Here is a 24,013-nt window from a genome sequence, read left to right on the forward strand (position 1 = left end):
CGGACACGGAGCAATGGATCCAAACTACAAGAAAGAAGATTCCACCTAAACATTCGGAAGAACTTCCTGACAGTAAGAGCTGTTCGACAGTGGAATTTGCTGCCAAGGAGTGTGGTGGAGTCTCCTACTTTGGAGGTCTTTAAGCAGAGGCTTGACAACCATATGTCAGGAGTGCTCTGATGGTGTTTCCTGCTTGGCAGGGGGTTGGACTCGATGGCCCTTGTGGTCTCTTCCAACTCTATGATTCTATGATTCTAGATTAGCTGCTGTGCTCATTAGGCGTGACACTCCTGTGCAGATCCTGTTTTGCTAATAAAGGGTTAACTCCAACTTCCTCAGTGTGATTTACTGTGGCAGAAGCTGGCTCTCTTCTGTCACAGGCAGAACAGCAGCCACAGGTAGTTCCCCATCTCTGCCGCTATCCCATTTGGATTAATCACAAATCTTTCCCCCTTTGATCTGGGCTGGCCCACCCTCTAAATCAGAGGTGGGCAGATTTCAGATTTCTACTTCATCTTCCACTACTAGACCTTCCAAGATCTACCAACCAGAGCCAAGTGCAAAAGTCGTACGGTCAGCATTAAAGAGCATTGCGCTGCTTGCCCTGAGCCTAGGAATCTGCTTTCTGACCCAGAACAGAGCTGAGCTCCCAGCCCTTCTGCCTGGTTAGGTTTCTTCGTTTCAGCAGCCTGCTCGACAATGTGGGAAATGCCAGTTTGCTGCCGCTGCTGCTGTTGAAATAATTTGCAACCTACTGCAAATCATTCAAAGATCCACCAGTGGCCTGCCTTGGTTATTTGAAAGTTAACACTAAAAATGCAGTGTTTTGTTACCCGTAGACAAAACGCCAGGGGCACCCACCCCATTCTCATTTCCCGTAAAGGAGTTTTATCTGCGAGATGCAGTTGTGTTTTGTTGTCTTCTAGTTTTTAGTAAATGGTGTTGAATTTTCTGTAGGTTTTTTTTTTTATAAAGTGCTTAGAAATGTTTTATTACATTAAGCAGCATAAAATACTTTATTAATACATAATTCTGCTGTTTGTACAGCACGGTTTCTGCCCAGTCAGATATATTTCTAATCACTGCAGGGTAGGAGAATACCATCAGGGCTCAAGTTTTACATTGGCCACACATTCATTTAATGCCATTCCAGTAAACCTGCTGACACGCCTAGACTGGTAAGTTTTGATGAAACCATTGGGCGCAAGCCTGAAAACTAATTTAGTTTAATTTTAAAAAGAATTGTTTTTGCTTGCTTTGGAAGCAATTTGTTCTCCTTCATTGTGGTATTTTAAATTTTGAAAGCTTGCTTTTGAAGATAGCCACACGAAGCTGATGCAGTCGCCACATCAAAGAACACCCACATTGGAACAACCCAGATCCACTGATAATGATTCCATTTGTAATCTTGCTTCAAAATCAGCGGCTCCAGAAACCGCCCGGGACAGCAATATTTTTATGACTAGAAATGAAGCAACCTTTTATCCAGAAGGTGCAACCCTTGAAAAGTCTCCAAAAAAGCCTGGAAACTGATTTCAGATTATGCAGTGCAGCTAGCTGCTTCGTATGGCCAAAATGGCATGTTTTGCACTGGAGAGAAACCTGTTTCTCAATGCCTGGCTATTAAACCTTTGGAAATTTGGAGTCCCACTGACATGGTATCTGAATGAAGAACTAAAGAGGGGACAAGATGCAGAGCTCCAGTTAGGGTGGCTGCTTCCACATCAGCCCACCACCAAAAAAAAAAAGAGGCAAAGCATCATCAAAAAGGGAGGATTTGCATTATATTTGAATATGCTGATTTCTACATATAACCTGCCTCACAAGCCTGCTTCGTAGATTATATGGGAGAGGGAGAATATCCCTGTATGCCAACCTGGAGCACCTTGGGAGAAAGGTGAGATGTAAATGTAAGAGATATACTGCTAGCATTTAAGGGGGTTTCCAACTCTAAATTCCAACTCTAAAATTCTAGGATTTAATTGAGCGCGCTGCTTTACGAGAGTGAGCCGTAGGCAGCTTACACCCTCCACAAGCGACGCATCAACACCTTCCACATGGGCCCCGTCAGGAAGATTTTGGGCATCGCATGGCAGGATGGAGTCTCAAAGATATGCTCTCCCAGGCCCTCATTCCCAGCATGTCCACACTCCTGTCTCAGTGAAGTCTACACTGGCTTGGTCATGTCCACAGAACCTAAGGTGGCAGGATCTCCCAAGGACGCGCTCTACAGGGAGCTGGCCTCCGGCAACAGGCCAATTGGCAGACCAACTCTGTGTTATAAAGTAAAGGTAAAGGGACCCCTGACCATTAGGTCCAGTCGTGGCCGACTCTGGGGTTGCAGCACTCATCTCACTTTATTGGCCGAGGAAGCCAGCATACAGTTTCCGGGTCTTGTGGCCAGCATGACTAAGCCGCTTCTGGCAAACCAGAGCAGCGCACGGAAATGCCATTTACCTTCCCGCTGGAGCAGCACCTATTTATCTACTTGCCCTTTGACGTGCTTTCGAACTGCTAGGTTGGCAGGAGCAAGGACCGAGCAATGGGAGCTCACCCCGTTGCGGGGATTCGAACCGCCGACCTTCTGATCGGCAAGTCCTAGGCTCTGTGGTTTAACCCACAGCACCACCCGCGTCCCATCTGTGTTATAAAGACGTCTGCAAATGAGATGTGAAGGCTGGCAGCATCTGCTCTGCTGGGTGGGAATCCCTTGTAGATGACTGCAGTCCCTGGAGACAGTCAGACAGGTCGTGCGTCCACAGCAGTGACCAGAGGAGGAATGACCGCTGGGAGGAGCGCAGAGAAGAAGAAACGCCACGGTACATGTGCAGCAGCACAACTATATGCCTTCATCTGCCCCAGCTGCGAAAAAACATGGCTCACCCAAATTGGTATCTGTAACTCTCCAACAGTTTGACTTCTCCATTGTCTCCTGAGACAGATCCCAAATTCAATACCAATGCTTGCATTTTTCTCACCATAGTGGGGAAAAACGCTGACCTGTGTGTTTCTTGCTCCATCTTCTGTCCTGTTACTAACAGTGAGTGGGCAACTTCAAGTTCTTCCCTTCTCCCGCACGGCTCTTCCTTATATTCTTTTATCTTTAAAGCGAACTTGGGCGCTTGGCTCCCCTAGTCTCAATCCAGCTGTACCTGTCCACAACCAATGAATGAGGACGCACCTCTCTGCCAATATCAAAAGACAACTCCTAGTTTGGCCGCCTCGTCATCTGGTGGTTCAGTGTTTTCTCAAGAAGCAGTGGGAAGTCTTAATCTGTCATACTTAATCCGTGTTGCCTTAGTTACCTGCCCTTGAGCCCTTGGAGATGGGGTGAGCTATGGGTCTAAAAATGAACGGTGTGAGGACCAACGGGGGCCCAGGAGTACATCTGCTTCTGTCCTGAAGCCTCACTCACTTGATAGGGACATTAAGGCTGCATTTATCCCACTTAACTGGGATGTTCAGTATTGCTATCATTTGATATCAAAATACGAGTAACAAAATTGGGAAGTGTCTATCCCATGAGAATGGTGTGCCTCTTCTTAAGAACAAATGCATGCTTTGTGTTTTGTGGTTGATGGTAGTTGATGTACACTCTTTAGAAAAGATTGGGTGGCTTGAAGGCTGGGCTGGGTTGGGTATTTAAAATGATGTTTGTTTGAGTTTTCAGTTAGGATAAAAAACCATAAACAGATAACTAGAGTAAGAAACTGGAAAGTCGAGGTGAACGAGATTATGGGAGGCATCTTTCAGTCAAGGAGACAAGTAAAGTGCAGTATATGCCATATATTATGTTTTCTTCTCAGGTAATAATTAAGGACATATATAAATGGTCCTTCCAAAAAAGCATACTGCAAGGATGGATTTCTTGCTTACATGTGCAATAAGATGAAACCGTATTTCAACAGAGCAATCATATTTTATCATATCCTTTGCTATTCTATTTTGGCGTGTTAGCTTTTTGGCAGAAACAACTTGTGAAATTCGTGCAAACCAACCTGAGATATCGCCTGCAGGTGGCTTCCAGCAGGCCACAGTTTCTAAGCTGACTGCAGTCAGAATCATTAAAATGAACTCTTTTGAAATGTGCCGTCCTGCAGGTTACTGAAGATTGATAGCAGGGCTCATAAAGGATCAGGGTGTGATTTGTTGGACAGCCTGCAAGGTGATGCTACAGACCTCGTGCACAGAAAACAGGGCCCTGCACCTTTAGGAGTCACACAGAAGATGGAATTTCAGCAGCTGGAGCTTATATGGTTATTTTTAAGGCACTGTATTAATAGTGCTACAAAAGTCGTGTGCCACCTCCATTCTCTGCAAGATCCCAGGGGGTTCCAGGCAATCACCCAGGGTCAGTGTTCCTCTGGAGAATTGAGACATGGAGACGGTCGTAGTTTTGCAGCCAAAATGGACGTTGAACACAACACTCTGTGCCTCCCAACCAAGGACTCCTGCCTGGGGCCTCAGGCAAGCTCTGATGACAAATAGTACACTGTGCGGGCCTTGAGTCAAATGTGTAACTCCCACACATAGTTGTAAGCTTGAAGCAGTACAACTTTGGAGAGTGTGCTTGCCAGTTGAGCCTCCCAAATGGATTATCTGCTTCCGAGCCAGGAAAAGAACCCCGGTCTTCAGTCTGCCAGATATTCGCCTGCCATAGTTGAAGACTTGGGCGGTGTTGGCACTTTTCATCCCATCCCTTGGCCTTTGTCCCAGAGAGGTTTCAAAACACAAGAGGGTTGTGTTTTGAGGGTTAGATTGCAGCACATCCACTGAGCTCTTTTTGACTCGAGAGTTAGCCAGTGATTTCAGCTTGTTTGAAATGTCCATCTTGTCGAAACAAAGTAGGTCTGCCTCTGCTCAGTGCCTGAACGGGAAACCCACCGTGGAAATGTGGCTTCCGTGATGGGAGTAAAGTGAGCGATAAATCCACTACTAAATTAAACTGAAAATGGGTTTTCTGGGAAACTTTGGATCAGAAAAATATCCACAGTCCTGAACTAAACCGGGATCTGACTTCCGTGGCTTCTGTTTCCACTGTTGGAGGCAAGGCACTTCTTTGCTATCCAATTTCTGGGAATCACAAGAGCACTCTTGCTGTCAGGTCCTGTTTTCTGGCTTCCTATAGACATTGGGTTGGCCACTGATGAGTACAGGATGGCAGACTAGTGCAATTTATTTTTACATTGTTATAGGTTTGGCAGGGGTCAGTCTGGATGATACCTGTGGGTGCCTTTCAGACCTGTGATCCTGTGAGTGAGGTTAGAATCTGCAAGATAAAACAGGGCAAACCAGTCTGATTCTGAAAGCTGGGAAGACAGAGGTATGTTTTGCTCTGTGCTGGACTCAGATGTGTTTTGGGGCTTCCCTTGAACTCTAATGAGGAAGCAAAAACTGTTGGGGCGTTCCTGCTGTGCACCCCTCCATCGTGTGAGGAGGTTGTAGACATGTGTAAACAAAACCAAATATCCTAAGGACATCGCATTCTCCATCAGTGGTTATTCCAAAGAAATGGAAGCCCTGGGACCACTGGAGCTTCTTGATTGGAGTGGGCACGACAATATGATTGTGCCAATGCTGATGTGTGGTGTTTCTTTTTCCTGTTTTTCTTTTTCTTTCTTACATTTCTTTACCGCCCTTCATCCAAGGATCACGGGACAGTTGACAATATAAAAACACAGTCACAAGCGAAAACAGTACCCCCGTCACGTACACACATGCGCAGCTTAAAAAGCCATAAATTGTTTAATTAGCCAAAGGCCTGGGAGAAGAGGAATGTTTTTGCCAGGCGCCTAAAGATAAGCAACAAAGGTGCCAGCAAGCCTTCCTGGGAAAAGCATCCCCATTGCCAATTTTTAACTGGAACGAATTCATTGTGTAACTAATTAAAATGTTATAGGAAATTGCCATTCTAAAAATGGGGGGGAGGGGGGTTCCACTGAAAAATATAGTTGCAAAAAATATTGTGGGGAATTTCCAAATGGGGGGGATATACCCCACACCACTGGTTTCAGCTGCTATTTGAAATACATTATCAGTTGCCCTGATCCTCGGGTATCGGCCAAAATGTATCCAACAGAAAAGTAAAATATGTATATCTGGCAGGTTGGAGTATGTGCAGCCGCAGAGAGATGACACTGTTTTATTTTGGAGGTGACTGGATTTATATCTGAAACTCATGCATCTCTTATCTGAGGGAACTGCCCTAGCTAATGAACCAGCAATAAATTGGAGGGGAACGAGAAGGCAGAATCGCACTTGGCATCCAGGAACCGCCTTGAAAAGCTTTGGAGGCCGTACGCCCAATTTCCAGGTGAAAGGGGAAGTGGTTGCCTCATCTCTCAGCCTGTGAGCTTCTCAGTCATCTCATCTGCCCATCCTGTGGTTGGAGGAACGAGGACCATGGGTGTTACTGCCGTAGCAATGATAAAGTTTCGCTCAATGCATTAGCTGCCTTACGGAACTCCCTGCCAGAAGAAAAGGGGACGTCGACAAGTTTAGAAGGTGTTAGAACACAAGATGGATTGGGAAAACTTGTGGAAGGGGATAGAGATCTACAGCTGATGTTCAACCTCAGTAGCAGCAACAGGAGCTGCGGTCCACTTCCAAGTCCTGCTCAGCAGGTTGGGCTGCACATAAGCTGCTTTTGGTGAGCCTGAGGTGTGGCTTCCATAATCTTTCGTTTGCCTTACCTTGATCACATTCTCTGGTTTCTGGTCAGTCGGCACTTCAAACAGGAGGCCGAAGAGAGCGAGCATCATGGCTTGCACCACCTCCTGCCTCTCTATTTGCTGGAAGCTGCACAGATCAGCTGCAAGAAATGTTTCTGCAGCACTTTCCAGAGGGGTAGCCATATTAATCTGTTGCAGCCATTTTGTAGCGCCTTCGGGATTAGCAGTTTCATTAAGCTTTTTGTGGTGTGAAAAGCTGCCAGAATTATATTTTGGTGCTGCAAGACTCTCTGTTGGTTTTGCAGCAGTAACTCAAGCGCGACTCCTCCCATGCTAAGCATTTAACTCTGTTAGAATCTTGCCTTTCTGCTTACAGTGTAATCTGAACCCAGGATCCACCTGAATGAGAGTTTGGAGGTCTTGCAAGTGTAACTCCCTCATCCCCACTTAAACTGCCCAAACTTAAACTGGCCTGTTCCCCAAAAGCAGCATGGCAGGACTGGGCAAGGAGAGATTTACAGCTATGCCAAACCCCTTCCAGCTCACTCATGGAACTGGCAAGCTGGTACAATTTACACAGAAGTGTGGCATAAGTGAAATTCTCTGTTCAAGGCTTGTTTTCCCTCCAGCAGGCTTGGGATGACTTGCCCCAAATAGAATCTGGAGTAAGGGTAACTTAAACCACAGAGCCTAGGACTTGCCGATCAGAAGGTCGGCGATTCGAATCCCCACGGCGGAGTGAGGTCCCGTTGCTCAGTCCCTGCTCCTGCCAACATAGCAGTTTGAAAACACGTCAAAGTGCAAGTAAATAGGTACCGCTCTGGTGGGAAGGTAAATGGTGTTTCCGTGCACTGCTCTGGTTCGCCAGAAGTGGCTTAGTCATGCTGGCCACAAGACCCGGAAGCTGTACGCCAGCTCCCTTGGCCAATAAAGTGAGATGAGCGCCGCAACCCCAGTGTTGGTCACAACTGGACCTAATGGTAGGGGTCCCTTTACCTTTAAACCAGCATTAAGTTCCACCAGCTTCCTGGATTTAGGATTGCTCTGCCTGATGCAGAAACAGACCCAGTAAGGCAACGCCTTGTGTTTAAAATTCTAGAGCATTTCCAGGTTACACAGGACTCCTCTGCAGAGTGAAGCAAGAATGCCAAGTTATGTTCCTCTGCCAAGCTAATATTTACACCCTATCCGATTCTTGTACACACCATTTGCATTAGTGGAAGTCACTTGCAGAAGTAGGTCACCAGATGTGGACACTGCCCCTGCCGCTTGCCTTTATCTTAGGTGACAAACAAAAAGACAAATAATTCTGTTTTGTATGAAACACCCCTTATTAGTCAATGGTTTAATTAAGATTTAATCAGGCATCTATCTATGTTATCAGTTTGTGCAACTTGGCTAATAAATGTAGATGCACCATCAAAGGACTCTTGTTCCAATAATGGGGCGTTCCAGCTTTGCTTCCTGCCTGGTGCTCGTTTCAAGTGGGATTTCACCATGCAGCAGGCAATGCGAGCAGCTAAATTAGGAGCTCATTGGAAGGACTTGCACAACGAAAGATTGGGCTTTTTGTTTCAATAAAGGACGGGGGCTGGAAAGTGCGAGACAACCCCTTGCTTTTAGGAAATGTTGCTGAGCCGTCCCAGAAACAAATCAGGAGCGACGGCTCACGAAGCATCTAAGACTGCCTAACTTCCCAGCAAACGACGCTCCCTTTGCCCTTTTAAATTTAAACCCAAACTCCTCTTCATAGAAGCTGTTAATTAAAAACTAATCTGGGTGTGGACTTTTTCTCACTGTTTTAAGCCTTGGCATCCCTTTGGGGCTTGTCAGGGTGCCGACTTTGCCAGTAGTATATAGAAATGAAGCCGTGAAAGGGTCTGCACCTTGATGTAGTAGGGGCTGTAACAGGACACAAAACTTTAATCCTCCCATTTGTTTGTTTAAAAAAACAAATCTTTAAGGTCAGGAGGAAAAACTTTGGTGCTGGTAACGCAGCGGTTTGATTTCACCCTCCAGAGGCACACTCCATTATCTTTAGAGACAAGATGGGTGTAGCACACTCTCTGATGTGCTAGTATTACTAGGGAATATCTGCATTTAGGGGGAAAGTATGGGTCAGCAGCAATTGGGAAATGCCACATGAATGAGGAGGAATGAGAGGAAGCAGGCGAGATTCACAGGCCACGTTAAGCTGAGGTGTGGGTGGGTCCCTATGCTCAGCTGCAGAGGGTCAACACAACCTCTTGGGAACTAGGAGTGTAAAGATTAATTACATCTCTCCAGGAGCAAATACAGCATGACTATTAGCCATTGATAGACCTATGCCAGGCATAGGCAAACTTGGCCCTCCAGATGTTTTGTAGCACAATTCCCATCATTCCTGACCACTGGTCCTGTTAGCTAGGGATCATGGGAGTTGTGGTCCCAAAACATCTGGAGGACCAAGTTTGCCTATGCCTGACCTACTATAAAACTGGTCTTACTTTATTAAAACTGGTCAAACCTCAGCGGTTAAGAAAACGAAGCAATCCTGTTGTCTGAAAACAGATAAACACCCCCCCCCGCCATAAAGAGGCGCTCAAATAATTTATAAGATTTTATTGAAAAAAACCATCATGTACTCATGTGTCAAATCCGTCAATAATTTACTTATTGGCTCGTGTCGTTCTTAACAATGAAGCAACTGGCATGCAGATGGGCTGCTTGGTGAGCTCGGCTACGTGAGCAAGGGGTCAGCTGCCAACTCTGCCGGGGGAAATGATCTGCACTGCTTTGACCCAATTTGTGGGGAGAGCTTTCAGAGTGCACCAGGTTCAGACCAAGTCTGTTAAAATCCCATGAAGCGCTGTGATGACTGTCGACTGAAACGCTCCCATGTTAGTGCGCTGAAACGCTCAATAACGTGGAGGCAGCAGAACTGGGGGGGGGGGATTCTGCTGCCACAGTCCCCAACTCCCTGGAAATCAGTGCTCTTCCTTAGATCCCTGAAAACAACTGCTGCTAACGGTGCAGAGCAGTTTCCGAGGGGTGTTGCTGTTTTTAGGTACCACTTCCAAGTTGCCAGGGTGGGCTGAATGAGGCCCACCATCCACCACCCCGCCATTATGTTATGCTACAGCCAATCTTGAGCCCCAATGGCATGCACATCAAGTCAGGATTCACCCCCACCCGGGCTTCTCCGCACTTACGCTGAACAACTTCCATACCATTTCCCAGCCACCCCATTTAGAAGAGTTCCTGGACAGTTCTATGCAGAATTTACCTTCCTGAATAATCTGGTGCCACCTACAAGGCTGACATGTGGCAGACCGTTGAATGCACTTTTCTCATCGCTGTTCAAACAGCACAGCTTGCCACTGCACATTTGGGGTCAGGGGGCAGGGCTTTCAAGCCATTTCACACCTGGAGACGCCCTTCCCTTTAAAAGCCTGGCCACTGAGTGCAGCTGAAGGCATTTCTGAGTCAGTGGTTTGACACCCACGCACCTTCCTTCTCCAGCTGTGTTGCACGCTCAGCCTCCTTTTGAAATTCTAATCTTTTCCCTGCCGCCAGTTTGGAGTGGCAGGAACAGTAGCAAAATGAGCTTTTGGATTCTGTGCAACCTGCAACCACCTTCTCTTCTGTGTGCCAAGACTCACACCCACGGCCTCCCATCATCGCAGGTGCGCTGTGTTCCAGCTGCAAGCCTTTGCAAATTCCTCCAAACTGCTCCGTAAGACACGAGTCTCGGTAATTCAAGCGCTCCCCACGGATGATATCTAACTGGGAAAGTAGCTGAAAACTGGATCCCTGTGACTGGGAGCTGACACTTGGCGACCTCCTCCTTCCGATCCTCGGAGTGCCTTCTCTTCCTGGCACCATTCTCCTTCATGGCTTTCCAGCCTTGCCCTGTGGTCACTCAGCCTGCGGCCATTAACAGCAGCTGCCCGTGTCCATACAGGGATTGGAAATCGGGATTGACGGACTGCAGCTCAGACCAATCGATATGTGAGTGTTGCTGGGGACTGACCATGCTGGGGGCAGGGAGGAGGGTACCCTGGGCACGGCTGCTTCGCGCCCCATCTTGCAGCAAAGCCACCCTACTGCTGCCTGGCACCTCTTAGGTGCAGGGCTCAAGCCTGCCTCAAAGCCATGTCTTTCCCCAACGGAGGCTCTGTTCTTCTGTACCCGTTTCCTGATTTACAGGTATTCGGATCAAAGGCGCTCGGCTTCAGGGTCCAGTGCAGAGTGTTAGCGTTGCAGAAAATTGTCCAGGGCTCAACCTGGCAATCTCCATGTCAAATTGAAGCCCTCTCTGCCCCCTCCCCCAGGTTTCTGTGGGACCTTCTGCCTTCCCTGCCTCATGTGCAAGGTGGCCGCGCAGTACGGCGAGTGCTTCTGCGTCCCCTTCCTGCCGGGGGCTCTTGTGGCCATGCGGACGGGCCTGCGAGAACAGCTGCGCATCAAGGTACCCGTCTCCGGGGGGGACTTCTGGGAAAGTTCCAGCAGGTGATTGCCAGGAGGCGCAAAAGCGAGCTCTCCGCTTGGCACACGGGAGTTATAGCCAGGGTGAAGGAGGGAGGTGCAGGCAGGCAGGCAGGGAGCAAATGCACAGAGCTCTGCAGCCTTTCGCACAATGGACACCAGAGCTCTATCCCACCGCAGCAGCAGCTGTTGCAGCAGCCCACGTTCTTTGTCGGGCTGCAGCCCATCGTCTGGTAGAGTCAAGGAATTAGCCACGGGTGAGACGGAAGCCCGCAGCTCTTCCTCTTGACCACGACATACCAAAGTCCAATGTGGAGAAAAGGGAGAGGTTGCCGGATTGGTGCAGTTTGGCCAGAGGACAGAGTTTGGGGGAGACACAGGCTGCTATGCAGATCCAGGGGGTCTCATCTTGAGAGCACATCCTATCAGTAGATAGTTCCCATTATGCCATCCCTGCTATTCGTGGGAACTGGTTTGAGGTGCTGAGAATTCTGCTGAAAACCCTCCATGGAACCAAAGATGGAATGGCTGTTAGATTGGGTTTAAAGCAGGCAATCTACACTGGCTATGTTCGGTGTTTAATCTGGGGCAGCGGGGAGGCGCTTGGAGGCAGGAGCGAAGACAAGGCTTTCCCCGACTGATGGTCCTCTCCTCTTCCACAGGGCTGCGTGTGCTGCGACTGGTGCGCTTTCTGCTTCTGCTGCCCCTGCGCTCTGTGCCAAATGGCACGAGAGCTGAAGAGCCCATGTTGTTAGCCTCATCCTGAGCTGGACATTCTGGAACCCTCTTGCTGGTCAGCCCCGTCCCCTACTGTGTTGGGGGTGCTGTGGGGCTCAGGTGCCTGGAATGAACTGAACTGAACCACTCGGGGAAGCTTTGAAGCTGAGTTGCAAAGCGCTGCCAAGTTGGTTTCCAGCCGACTGATGAAGCGCAGGCATAGGAGAACTGCAAGCTTTGGACTGTCGTGGCTTGTGCCTCTCACTGGACTTCAGGTGTTGCTTCACTAAGGACAGTCACAACCTGCTCCTCCAGTGTGTGTGGGGGGGAGAGCCACATCACCCTCTCTCCCCCTGTTAATATTACACTGTGTGCACATAGAAAGTTGCTGACTTTGTAAATAAATAAGGTGGGGAGGGGGGTACAGCTCTCCCCCTGCAGCAAAGCATCTCGATTCCTCAGCTTCCAGGGGTTGGGTCAAGGAGGTGCGTACACAAAAGGCAGTTGACTCAGAACTGTGATGCAACATCCCTGGGAAGCGAAGCTGCGGTTCTCAAAATGCTGAGCAAAACAGAAGGGCCAGTTGTCTTCAGTCACAGAACCGTAGAGTTGGAAGGGACCCCAAGGGTCATCTAGTCCAACCGCCTGCAATGCACGGATCGAGGGAATAAAGCTTTTCCTAGGCTGTGCCATCTGAAGCCATGTGACACGTGCGGAAAGGCTTGACACAAGCCCTTCTTCCTGGTGCCCTAGAGTCGTAGGTGCAGCAGCGAGTGTTTCTCAAACCTGAACCCCAACTCCGCCCCCCATAGTCTGAAGTTGTACAATACATGAAAAGCTTCTGTAAGCCATCTCTTTGGCAACCTGGTGTGCGGGCTGGGGACTGATGGGAGTTGTAGTCCAACAACATCCAGGTGGCACCAGTTTTGGCAACGGCCCATTCAGCATTTGATTGTGTTGACTCCACAAAACCACCTCCAGCTCGGCTATTTTGCCAAGGAAGGAAACAGTGTCAGGGAAACTCTATGACCTTCTGAGGTCTTTCGGTGTCTGTGTGCAGGGGGTGGGTGGGCAGGCAGTGGTGGCCAAAGGACTGTAACAAAAGTAGGTGGGAGGGACGGGGTTAAAACGCAAAAAAAGGAAAACAACACTGAGAAAAATCAGAGAGGGGATGTCAAATCCCCTCTGCAAACAAACACATGGAGTTCCCTTCCGACAAACCTGTCCCTGACTTTTAATGCAGAAGAAGAGTTGGGCGGGCGGCCACTTGCTGCCCACTCCCTCCTGCGCAGCTGTGCAAGGAAGACGGGGAGGGAGCCGGCGCTAGAGAGGACCCCTCCCTCCCCACACCAACACTTTGGAGCTGCAGGAGTACAGCGGCGCCCTCTGGTGGCAAGGTCTGTGTTCCATGACATGATAACGGGAGATGCTTCCCTTGCCTTCCATGCGCAAAGGCGCTTCTCCTGCGCACCCCTTCTAGGCCGCCTCCCTGAGGCGAAGAAGGGCTGCTGAGCAGGCGACACAGGCAACGAGTCCCATCCCTTCCGAAGCCCGGCAGGGCTCCCCCGGCGGCTCAGAGGGACATGCTCGTGAGGTTCTCGTGGCTGAGGAGTCCTTTGCGGGAGCTGCTGACTCCGTGGCTGCTGCTGCAGTAGTCCTGGAGATTGTGGCGCAGGGTGACGAGGGCGGAGCCCAGGCAGGCACGGTTAGGGGCCTGCAGTCCTCCGGGCAGCTGGAAGAGGACCGTGGCCACCCCGGCCATCCCGTCGTCCGTCGGCTCCAGGGTGATGGGTCCCACCCGGAAGCTGGAGTAGGAGTAGCCCATCAGGTGGGAGAGGAAGGGCTCGGAGCGTCGGAAGTGGGCCACAGGGTAGGGTACCTCGTGGTATGGCTTCAGCCGGCTGGGCTGAGCAGCGGTCAGCGCAGGGTGCTTGTGGGGCCGCGCAGGGAGGAAGACCAGCTCAGCCGCAGCCCCCAGCGCATCTGGCTCGAAATAGATGGTCACTTTAGCGAAAGGCCGGCTGGCCATCTTGGTCATCTCCTGCAGGTGGCGCCGCTGCTCATGTCGCAGGTCCAGGAACTGCTTGACCTTCCAGAGCAGGACGCAGACGGAGAGGAAGAGGAAGAAGCAGGAGAAGAAGACGGAGAAGAAGACAAAGAGGTCAATGTGGGCCTGGTCTTGGCGGAAGAAGAGCAGCCCCTGGGACTCGGTCACGTTGGGGCTGGTGCCCCCAATGCCCAGAAGGATGACGTAGAAACGGCTGGATTTCAGGGCGTGGATCTCGTGCGGGTAGGTGATGACCACTCGGTCCCGGACAGCTCGCACAACCAGCACCGCTTGCTGCTCCCGCACGGTGATGTAGGTGATGAGCCCGTGGGTCCGCGCCTCTCGCACGGCCGGAGAGGGCTGGCTCCCGTTGCCAAGGCCGCTGCGCCCGCCCGCCTCTTCCCCCGGCGGCACGACGCGCACGGAGTGGAAGCCCGTGGCCCGGTCCACGTCCACCACAAACATCTCGTAGGAGGTGGAGATGTAGACGTCCACCCCACCAAAGGTCACGTCGATGGTGATGCGGATGTCCACGTTGGTGAATTTGGGCTGGACGCCGAAGAAGACGGAGCGGCCGAGCAGCAGGTTCTTGATGTTGGGCTCGTGGAAGCAGTTGAGCTGCGACGTCGGGTCAAAGCAGCTCTCTTGGTCCACGATGATCAGCCGGTAGCACTGGTGGCCGCCCACCGGGTTGCCGTGGAAAAACTCGCGGCACTTGGCACACTGTTGGGGACAAGAGGGGGAAGGCAGGTCAGTTTAGTGGGATTGGGGGGTCACGCAAGCTGTCTCATGCCCATCCTACCCAAATTCTTCACTTTGTGAAAGGGGCACAAATGAAACGACTCTGCACTGTTGCTTCTTATTCGAAAATCTTTACTACTTTGCTAAATTCACTTTGCTTCTCCCGGTCGAAGGGTGGCACATGGTGTTCAGCAGGTCCTTGCCCTGACCTGGCCACTGTGATCCACGCGACGGTCACCTCCAGACTGGATTATTGTAACTCGCTCTACATGGGGCTGCCCTTGAGACTGACCCAGAAACTCCAGCGGGTGCAGAATGCTGCAGTGAGACTCCTTACGGGGTCCTCGCTGCGAGATCACATTCACCCAGTGCTATACCAGCTGCACTGGCTCCCGGTGGAGTACAGAATCAGGTTTAAGGTGCTGGTTTTAACCTTTAAAACCCTATATGGTCTAGGACCCTCGTACCTACGGGACCGCCTCTCCTGGTATGTCCCACAGAGGAACTTACGGTCTTCAAATAAAAACATCCTGAAGGTCCCAGGCCACAGAGAGGTTAGGCTGGCCTCAACTAGAGCCAGGGCTTTTTCGGCTGTGGCTCCAATCTGGTGGAACGCTCTGTCACAAGAGACTAGGGCCCTGCGGGACTTGACATCTTTCCGCAGGGCCTGCAAGACGGAGCTGTTCTGCCAGGCCTTTGGTCGGGGTTCAGTCTGACTCCCTCTCCCCTTTCATAAGAACTTGCATGAAAGTGGCCTCCCAATTTTTCTCACAGGCTCATATAAGTTCAGCACAAACAGTTGGGCCTGGGGAGCATTTAAGGTCCCCAACCCTAATCTGCGGGTTGCCATCTGATTGGATTTTATTCTGATCCTGATCTGATTTGAGGATGTATTTTAATTGATTGTCTGATTTTATGTTAATGTGTTATACATTTGATGTTAGCCGCTCTGAGCCCAGCTACGGCTGGGGAGGGCGGGATATAAATAAAATATTATTATTATTATTATTATTATTATTATTATTATTATTATTATTAATGCCCCATAACCACCACATTGTGCGCTTTTGCTGTCCCTGCACAGATTTACAACACAAAACGGTCCCTATTGGTCTTCCTGCCAAGATTAGTCGTCCAAATACCACAGAGGGGGTGGCAAAAAGGACGTCACCTACACTCTTTTAATCTCCTAGCAGTGGTATGCGATTTCTGAACAGAGAATGATGTTCTGGCTATCACGGCAGGTCACTATCAAGAGGCTACGTAGGTTTATGCAATCACAGCCCAACACAAAAGCATGTGGCAAGGAGCTCCATGGGTTAATTATGTGCTTTGCTCACAAATCTTTGTTTGCCTGGAAGTTCTCCTGCATGGCCTGGAGACAGGGATGTACCTAGGGGTTGGGCTGCTGCCAAGGACACAGGCCCAGGGGGCCACAAAAATTGCCCCTCCTCACTCTGCCTGCCCATCTATGCACTCCCTGGGCTGCTCTGCATGCTGGGCAAGGTATGCAAGCTCCCCTGGTGCCTTGGCGGAGGAATGTGGTTGCTGGTGTGAGCAATCACAGCAGCCTGGGTTGGCCGATGGCGCTATTAGGAGTCTGTGTGGAGAGCCCACTAGGGTTTGGAGAGAAGAAAGATGAAGAAAGCAGGTGAGAGTTGCAGGAGCAGGAGAAAGGGAGGGAGGAGCCAGAAGGGAAAGCAGCAAGCAGAGGGAGGGAGGAACAGGAGGGGAGGCAGAGCAGAGCAGACCCAACCCTGATGGCTGCAGAGGAAGTCGCCGGCAGAGCACGAAAGGTGACAACAAGCAAACTTTTTCCGTTTCTGCTACAAGATCTCTCCCAGCTGAGGGCAAGGGAGCCTAGGTACACCTCTGCCTGGAGAGACTGTGCTTGGGAGAGAAATGATTCTGTCTCCTGCCCCATGTATGATCTTGCACAGCTCCCAGTTATCGCAGTGAGGATTGTGCGGGAGAACTTCCGGATGGACTGCGCCTTGTTCTGTAAGCTTCTTTCATCCCTGCCAAGGACCCACCTCCTGCGGCCGCAGCCCCGCCCCTCACCTGTTGCTTATAGCAGTCCTTTTTGTCTGACTGGGCACTGTTCTGGCAGCCTCCCGTCTCCGTGTTGTTCTGGCAGGGGCAGCCGGTCCCATCCAGCTCGTTGCACGAGTCAGCGTGGCCGTTGCACTGGCACCTGGGAGGAGAGGGGTCACCGGGAGACACAAGAACATGAGCAGAGCCCTCCTGGATCAGGGCAACGGCCTAGCCACTCCGGCATCCTGATCTCACAATAGCCAGATGCCCATTGAAAGCCCCCAACCACAAGGGCCCCCACCCCTCCTGTGACTTCCAGAAACCAGTATTCAGAAGCATTCCTGCCCCTAGGGAGGTACTGCATATTTCGCTCTATAAGACGCACCTTTTCCCTCCTAAAAAGTAAGTGGAAATGTGTGTGCGCCTTACAGAGCAAATGCAGGCTGCGCAGCAATCCCTCTTGCTGTTCTGGCTTAGGGATAGCCGAGCAAAGCCTCTTCAACAACATTTGATTCAGAATATTATTTTTCTTGTTTTCCTCCGCTAAAAACAAGGTGCGTCTTATGGTCGGGTGCGTCTTGTAGAGCGAAAAATACGGTATATGCATGGCCCACCCATTCCGAATTCCATTGGTTTTTAAATGGACCCTAAACATAAGGCTACAATGGTACCTCTGGTTATGTACTTAATTCGTTCTGGAGGTCCGTTCTTAACCTGAAACTGTTCTTAACCTGAAACACCACTTTAGTTAATGGGGCCTCCTACTGCCACCGCCATGCGATTTCTGTTCTTATCCTGAAGCAAAGTTCTTAACCCGAGGTACTATTTCTGGGATAGCGGAGTCTGTAACCTGAAGCGTATGTAACCTGAGGTACCACTGTATTGACTGCAAGGACTGGCAGTGGCTCTCCAGGGCTTGAAAGGATCCAGCCAGTGGCACATCTGAGTCCGGGATCCCGGCCAACCAGATATTGTGGGAAACCTGTTTCTAAGTGCTTTTAATATGTGGCATTCTCTGTTGTTTTTACTGCTGCCGTTGTAGCGTCATGATGTTTCGGTTTGATACTGTGGTTTTATTGATGCTGCATATGATGGGAAGAAGCCCTGGGATAGGTTTTGCCCTAGAAAGCAGCATATGTTTGTTTTTTAAAAAAATAAATAAGAACGAGACTCAGCCTTGGCCTCCCGGCTCCTTACTTGGTGCACTTTCCCTCCAGCAGGAAGTAGCCGTGCAGGCAGCTCTCGCATTTCTCCCCAAAGCTGTTGTTCTGACAGTTCACGCACACGGCGGCGTCCTCAGCTGGCCCTTCTGCCACCCATTTGGGGATCTGTGGGGAGGCAGGGAGACGAGTGAAATGTGACTTCCCACTCGTGCATTTTCCCCTGGCAGCAGACTAGGCTCACAATCCTCTGACGCAAATGCTGATCCTGTCCGCTCGGGAAATGCGATGCAAACCCATTCTCTCTCTCTGAAAGGCAGCTGGTTATAGTGGAATGGGGCTTCACGTAACCTGCCCAAGACTTGCACGCTGCTGCATTTCCATTAGACCCAGCAGTAAGTGTTTCGTGCATTCGTGGGCGCGAAGGCCAGCTTCAAAATGCAACTAGGAAATATGTATTTCGAGGGAGGCAAGGAGCCTTAAATCACTGCCTTTTCTCAAGAAAGGCGATTTATTTCTCGTGGGTGGCACTGAACTACTTCACAGGGTCGCTATGAGGATAAAACGGGGAAGAAGAGAACCCCGTAGGTCACCTCGAGCTCCTTGGAGAAAAGGAGGGATAGAAATGCAACAGTTAAAACTATGTTTTACTCAGGGGAGGCCCATTGAAATAAATGAGCATGGCTAAATTGGGCCCATTAATTTCAGCAGGTCTGTGCTGAGCAACTTAGTTGAATAGCACCCCATGCGTATGCCAGCACTAGCGGCAAGTGCTCATTCGTCTATTTTACATGTACACGGAGGAGTGACCAAAAAAAGTAGTAGTAGTAGTAATAATAATAATAATAATAATTTATTATTTATACCCCGCCCAGCCACTATGGGCGGCTTCCAATAGAATATTTAAATACAATAACCTATTAAACATTAAAAGCTTCCCTAAACAGGGATGCCTTCAGATGTCTTCTAAAAGTCTGGTAGTTGTTGTTCTCTTTGACATCTGGTGGGAGGGCGTTCCACAGGGCGGGTGCCACTACCAAGAAGGCCGTCTGCCTGGTTGCCTGTAACTTGGCTTTTCGCAGTGTGGGAACCGCCAGAAGGCTCTTGGCACTGGACCTCAGTGTCCAGGCAAAACAATGGTGGTGGAGACGCTCCTTCAGGTATACTGGACCGAGGCCGTTTAGGGCTTTAAAGGTCAGCACCAACACTTTGAATTGTGCTCGGAAACGTACTGGGAGCCAGTGCAGGTCTTTCAAGACCGATGTTATGTGTCTAGTCACCAGTCTAGCGGCCCCATTCTGGATTAGTTGTAGTTTCCGGGTCACCTTCAAAGGTAGCCCCAATTAGAGCGCATTGCAGTAGTCCAAGCGAGAGATAACTAGAGCATGCACCACTCAGGCAAGTACCTGTTCAAAGGTGTGGCTATGATGCAGTAAGCACAGGAGTTCTACAGACGATGGCACACAATTAAGGTGCCAACATGCATTGGATTCTCTGAAGAATATGGATGCCACTCTTTTGACCTGGCAGGTCTGCTTCCACCAAAGGAGCCGCCAGCAGTTGTCCCGGCAAGCCAGGCCCGGCTCCCCCGCCACCCACCACTGGCACTCACCAAGGCCGGCTCCAGAGGGAAGCGGGCAGGATCCCGGCGGGCTCTCTCGTACTCCTCCCGCGTGATGCAGACGTTGCTGTTTCCCCGGCAGAAAGTGTTGCAGGGGCGACAGGAGCCGCCGCTCAGCGCTGACCCCACAAACAGCGGCTGGCATTTTTCACAGTGCTGCCCCTGAGGGGAAAAGAGGCGAGGGGGCAGAGTTGGGAGCGGGCACGCACAGAGAGCGGCGGGTTGCCTTTTCGGCCTCCCGGGAGGCCTTTAGAGGGAGGCAAGTCCGTGCAAGAACACAGGAGCACGGGGATTTGGGAAGCTGCTTTCTACTGAGTCCAACCACTGGTCCATCTAACTCAGCCTTGTCTACACCGGCTGGCAGCAGCTTCCCAGGCTGCTTTCTACTGAGCCCGACCATTGGTCCATCTAACTCAGCCTTGTCTACGCTGACTGGCAGCAGCTCCCCAGGCTGCTTTCTACTGAGTCCGACCACTGGTCCATCTAACTAGTCTTGTCTACACTGGCTGGCAGCAGCTTCCCAGGCTGGCTTTCTACTGAGCCCGACCATTGGTCCATCTAACTCAGCCTTGTCTACGCTGACTGGCAGCAGCTCCCCAGGCTGCTTTCTACTGAGTCCGACCACTGGTCCATCTAACTAGTCTTGTCTACACTGGTTGGCAGCAGCTCCCCAGGCTGGCTTTCTACTGAGTCCGACCACTGGTCCATCTAACTAGTCTTGTCTACACTGGTTGGCAGCAGCTCCCCAGGCTGGCTTTCTACTGAGTCCGACCACTGGTCCATCTAACTAGTCTTGTCTACACTGGTTGGCAGCAGCTCCCCAGGCTGGCTTTCTACTGAGTCCGACCACTGGTCCATCTAACTAGTCTTGTCTACACTGGCTGGCAGAAGGTTCCCAGGCTGGCTTTCTACTGAGCCCGACCACTGGTCCATCTAACTAGTCTTGTCTACACTGGCTGGCAGCAGCTCCCCAGGCTGGCTTTCTACTGAGTCCGACCACTGGTCCATCTAACTAGTCTTGTCTACACTGGTTGGCAGCAGCTCCCCAGGCTGGCTTTCTACTGAGTCCGACCACTGGTCCATCTAACTAGTCTTGTCTACACTGGTTGGCAGCAGCTCCCCAGGCTGGCTTTCTACTGAGTCCGACCACTGGTCCATCTAACTAGTCTTGTCTACACTGGTTGGCAGCAGCTCCCCAGGCTGGCTTTCTACTGAGTCCGACCACTGGTCCATCTAACTAGTCTTGTCTACACTGGCTGGCAGAAGGTTCCCAGGCTGGCTTTCTACTGAGCCCGACCACTGGTCCATCTAACTAGTCTTGTCTACACTGGCTGGCAGCAGCTCCCCAGGCTGGCTTTCTACTGAGTCCGACCACTGGTCCATCTAACTAGTCTTGTCTACACTGGTTGGCAGCAGCTCCCCAGGCTGGCTTTCTACTGAGTCCGACCACTGGTCCATCTAACTAGTCTTGTCTACACTGGCTGGCAGAAGGTTCCCAGGCTGGCTTTCTACTGAGCCCGACCACTGGTCCATCTAACTAGTCTTGTCTACACTGGCTGGCAGCAGCTCCCCAGGCTGGCTTTCTACTGAGCCCGACCACTGGTCCATCTAACTCAGTCTTGTCTACACTGGCTGGCAGCAGCTCCCCAGGGTGTCCGGTAGGAAGTGTCTCCCAGCTTGCCTGGAGATTGAACCTGGCTGCTTCTGCACTGAGGACAGATGCTCTCCCATCACCGCCCAGTGTGAACCCAGCTGCAGGTCTCCTCTTCCAACTGGCCTCCGCTTGCGCCCCCAGCTCCTGTCCTCTCCCTGCGCCCCTCGGACCCTCTCAGCCACCTGCTGCCCTCACCATGGTGTTGTTGAAGCACTGCAAACACTGGTCCTGGGCCTCCACCCCCTGGCAGTTGCTGTGCTTGTTGCACTGGCACTCCACGGAGCAGTTCTGCCCCACGTAGCCAAAGTGGCACTGGCAGGCGTTGGGCTCCACGCAGGTCCCGTTCACGCAGCCCTGCTCACACACCGGCTTGCACAGCCCCGTCACGCTGCAAGGGAGAAAGGAGAAGGCGCAGAACAATTGGTACACAGCGTGTGCGATCCCCACCCCCGGTGGAAATTCCGCAAAGGTTTTCCCATACGCTGGTGTTGCCCGGCTAAAAACAGTGGCTAGAAATTGCTCTGCCTAATAGCAAACTTGAGTGGTTTACTGTGCATTACTATGGAAGTGAAAGACAGCCACAAAAAATTATGGGAGTGGGAGACGGAGGTACACAGAATTATACGAAAAGGATTTTTAAATTAATGAGATGTTTTTTAAAACCCACAAAACCTGCCCAACAAGAACCTGTGAGTTTATAGCAGGGGTCAGCTAACATTTTCAGCTGGGAGCCAGTCCACTGTTCCTCAGACCTTGTAGGGGGCCAGACTATATTTTTTTGGGGGGGGGCATGAACAAATTCCTATGCCCCACAAATACAGTGGTGCCTCGCAAGACGAAATTAATTTGTTCCGCGAGTTTTGTCGTCTTGCGATTCTTTTCGTCTTGCGAAGCACGGTGTCGGAAAAGTTTTGGAAAAGCTTCAAAAATCAACAAAGTCTTCAAAAACCTCAAAAAAGGCTACCACACCGCGTGCTATGAGTTGCTCCTCGAAGTCAAGTCGCAACTGTATTAACGGTGTTAAGAAAAAGGAAACAAACTTGCAAGACGTTTCCGTCTTGCGAAGCAAGCCCATAGGGAAAATCGTCTTGCGAAGCAGCTCAAAAAACAAAAAAACCTTTCGTTTTGCGAGTTTTCCGTCTTGCGAGGCATTCATCTTGTGAGGTACCACTGTAACCCAGAGATGCATTTTAAATAAAAGCAAACATTCTACTCATGTAAAAACACCAGGCAGGCCCCACAAATAACCCAGAGACGCATTTTAAATAAAAGGGCACATTCTACTCATGTAAAAAGACGCTGATTCCTGGACCGCCCGCAGGCCGGATTTAGAAGGTGATTGGGCTGGATCCGCCCCCCCCCCCCCGGGCCTTAGTTTGCCTACCCATAGTTTATAGGATGTTGATAGCCTCAAGAAGCCTTTCTCAGCCCTGAGTCCCCAGATGTGCTCAAACCACAACTCCCATCATCCCTGAGCTAGGCTGGCCAGGCTGACTAGGAATGATGGGAGTTGTAGTCCAACCAAAGCTAGGAACCCAAAGTTGAGGTTCCAAGAGGGACAATCCTTAGCTTCACATCTCGGTTTGCTTGGGAAAAACAAACCATAAACACTCAGGCTTAAGAGGAAGCAGAGATTGTGCTTGCTCAGTTGCTTATGCAGGGAGGAGAGCAAAGCAAGGATTCTCAGCACGCCATCGACAAGATGTACAGACATAACCTACGTGGGTTTACCCTGGAGGAGGAAGGGGTGCTGAAGGGACAAGGGTTCCCCTCAATTTGGGAGGGTGAAGCTGCGGCAAATGCCACCCTCCATCAATGGAGAAAAGCAGCCGGTTCGTGCGCAATATCTAAAGAGACCAGGGTAGACAGAAGGGATTTCGCAGCTCAGTTGTCTGAAATGCAATGGTACTTAGTGAAGCTGAGGCAGCTACCGCCGAGAGCACAGGCTTACAGTTCCCTGCTTCATCTCTGTCCGCCTCCCACGGCACTCACTTGTCCAGCGTGTAGCCGTTCTTGCAGGTGCACTTGTAGCCGTGGGGCAGGTCGTTGCAGTTCTGGGTCTCGTTGCAGTCGTGGTGCCCGTTCAGGCACTCGTTCTCGGGAGGGCAGGCCATGAAGGCCCAGTCTGCTTTCAGGCCACACGACTCGACCAGCCCTGCAGGGAGGCGAGAGGGACAGGAGCTGCAAGCAATCCTTAAGAGCAGCGCCCCCCAACCTGGTGCCCTCAAGCTCTTCTGGGCTGCATCTCGCAACCGGCTTGTATCAGGCTCTCCCAGAGCAACCACTTAATCCTGGGCAAAGGGCTTCCCCAGACCACAAATAAAAGGAAGTATTTCTGATAAACGCAATTACTATTATTATTATTAACCGCCCTATACCTGGGGGTCTCAGGGCAGTTCACAGAATAAAATCAAGATATAAAAATCACAAAATACCTAATAAAAATAAAAGCAACAACCCAATAGCCCCCCCCACAAAAGAACACATTTTAAAAGGGCATAATAATAAAAATAATAATAGTAGTAGTAGTAATTTATACCCCACCCATCTGGCCATTCTGGGCTGCTTCCAACAAAAGATTAAATATACATTAAAACATCAGTCATTAAAAACTTCCCTAAACAGGGATGTAAATCGGATCAACCAAAGGCCTGGTTAAAAAGGAACGTTTTGGCCTGGCGCCTAAAGATGTATAATGAAGGCGCCAGGCAAACGTCCCTGGGGAGAGCAGTCCACAGATGGGGAGCCACTGCAGAGAAGGCCCCGTTCTCGTGTTGCCACCCTCCGGACCTCTCGGACAAATGCCTTGTTTGCAACTAGGATTTGTGAGCATTACTGCCGGGCCGCCACTTTCCACTTTCCACACTCCTCCCTGAGAAGGTGCCATTGACCCCCCCCCCC

The 24,013-nt window shown here is 50.6% G+C and overlaps 2 protein-coding genes and 1 long non-coding RNA gene across 4 annotated transcripts in view; 2 read left to right on the forward strand and 1 right to left on the reverse strand.

Annotated features, from left to right (window-relative positions):
- LOC309537052 overlaps positions 1 to 17,851 on the forward strand; it is a 107,971-nt gene extending 90,120 nt beyond the window's left edge. Inside the window, exon 2 of the long non-coding RNA XR_014221794.1 lies at positions 17,580 to 17,851. This is a non-coding gene — a long non-coding RNA (uncharacterized lncRNA). The remainder of the gene's footprint in view (positions 1 to 17,579) is intronic.
- Positions 10,529 to 12,300, forward strand: LOC309536990 (cornifelin-like). Its single transcript, XM_082231424.1, has 3 exons — positions 10,529 to 10,661; positions 10,985 to 11,121; positions 11,801 to 12,300. The coding sequence occupies exons 1-3, from the start codon at positions 10,544 to 10,546 to the stop codon at positions 11,891 to 11,893; spliced, it is 348 nt and encodes a 115-aa protein (XP_082087550.1). The 5' UTR covers positions 10,529 to 10,543; the 3' UTR covers positions 11,894 to 12,300.
- MEGF8 (multiple EGF like domains 8) overlaps positions 10,935 to 24,013 on the reverse strand; it is a 62,727-nt gene continuing 49,648 nt past the window's right edge. For both annotated transcript variants that reach the window (XM_082230919.1, XM_082230918.1), the window contains exons 38-43: positions 23,105 to 23,267; positions 21,308 to 21,500; positions 19,450 to 19,620; positions 17,875 to 18,005; positions 16,705 to 16,837; positions 10,935 to 14,625 (exon numbers count right to left, since the gene is read on the reverse strand). In XM_082230919.1, the coding sequence (XP_082087045.1) occupies positions 13,429 to 14,625; positions 16,705 to 16,837; positions 17,875 to 18,005; positions 19,450 to 19,620; positions 21,308 to 21,500; positions 23,105 to 23,267 (1,988 nt within the window). In that variant the 3' untranslated portion in view covers positions 10,935 to 13,428. The remainder of the gene's footprint in view (positions 14,626 to 16,704; positions 16,838 to 17,874; positions 18,006 to 19,449; positions 19,621 to 21,307; positions 21,501 to 23,104; positions 23,268 to 24,013) is intronic.

The sequence above is a fragment of the Podarcis vaucheri genome (assembly GCF_965113315.1).
Source record: "Podarcis vaucheri genome assembly, chromosome: 7".
NCBI lineage: Eukaryota > Metazoa > Chordata > Lepidosauria > Squamata > Lacertidae > Podarcis > Podarcis vaucheri.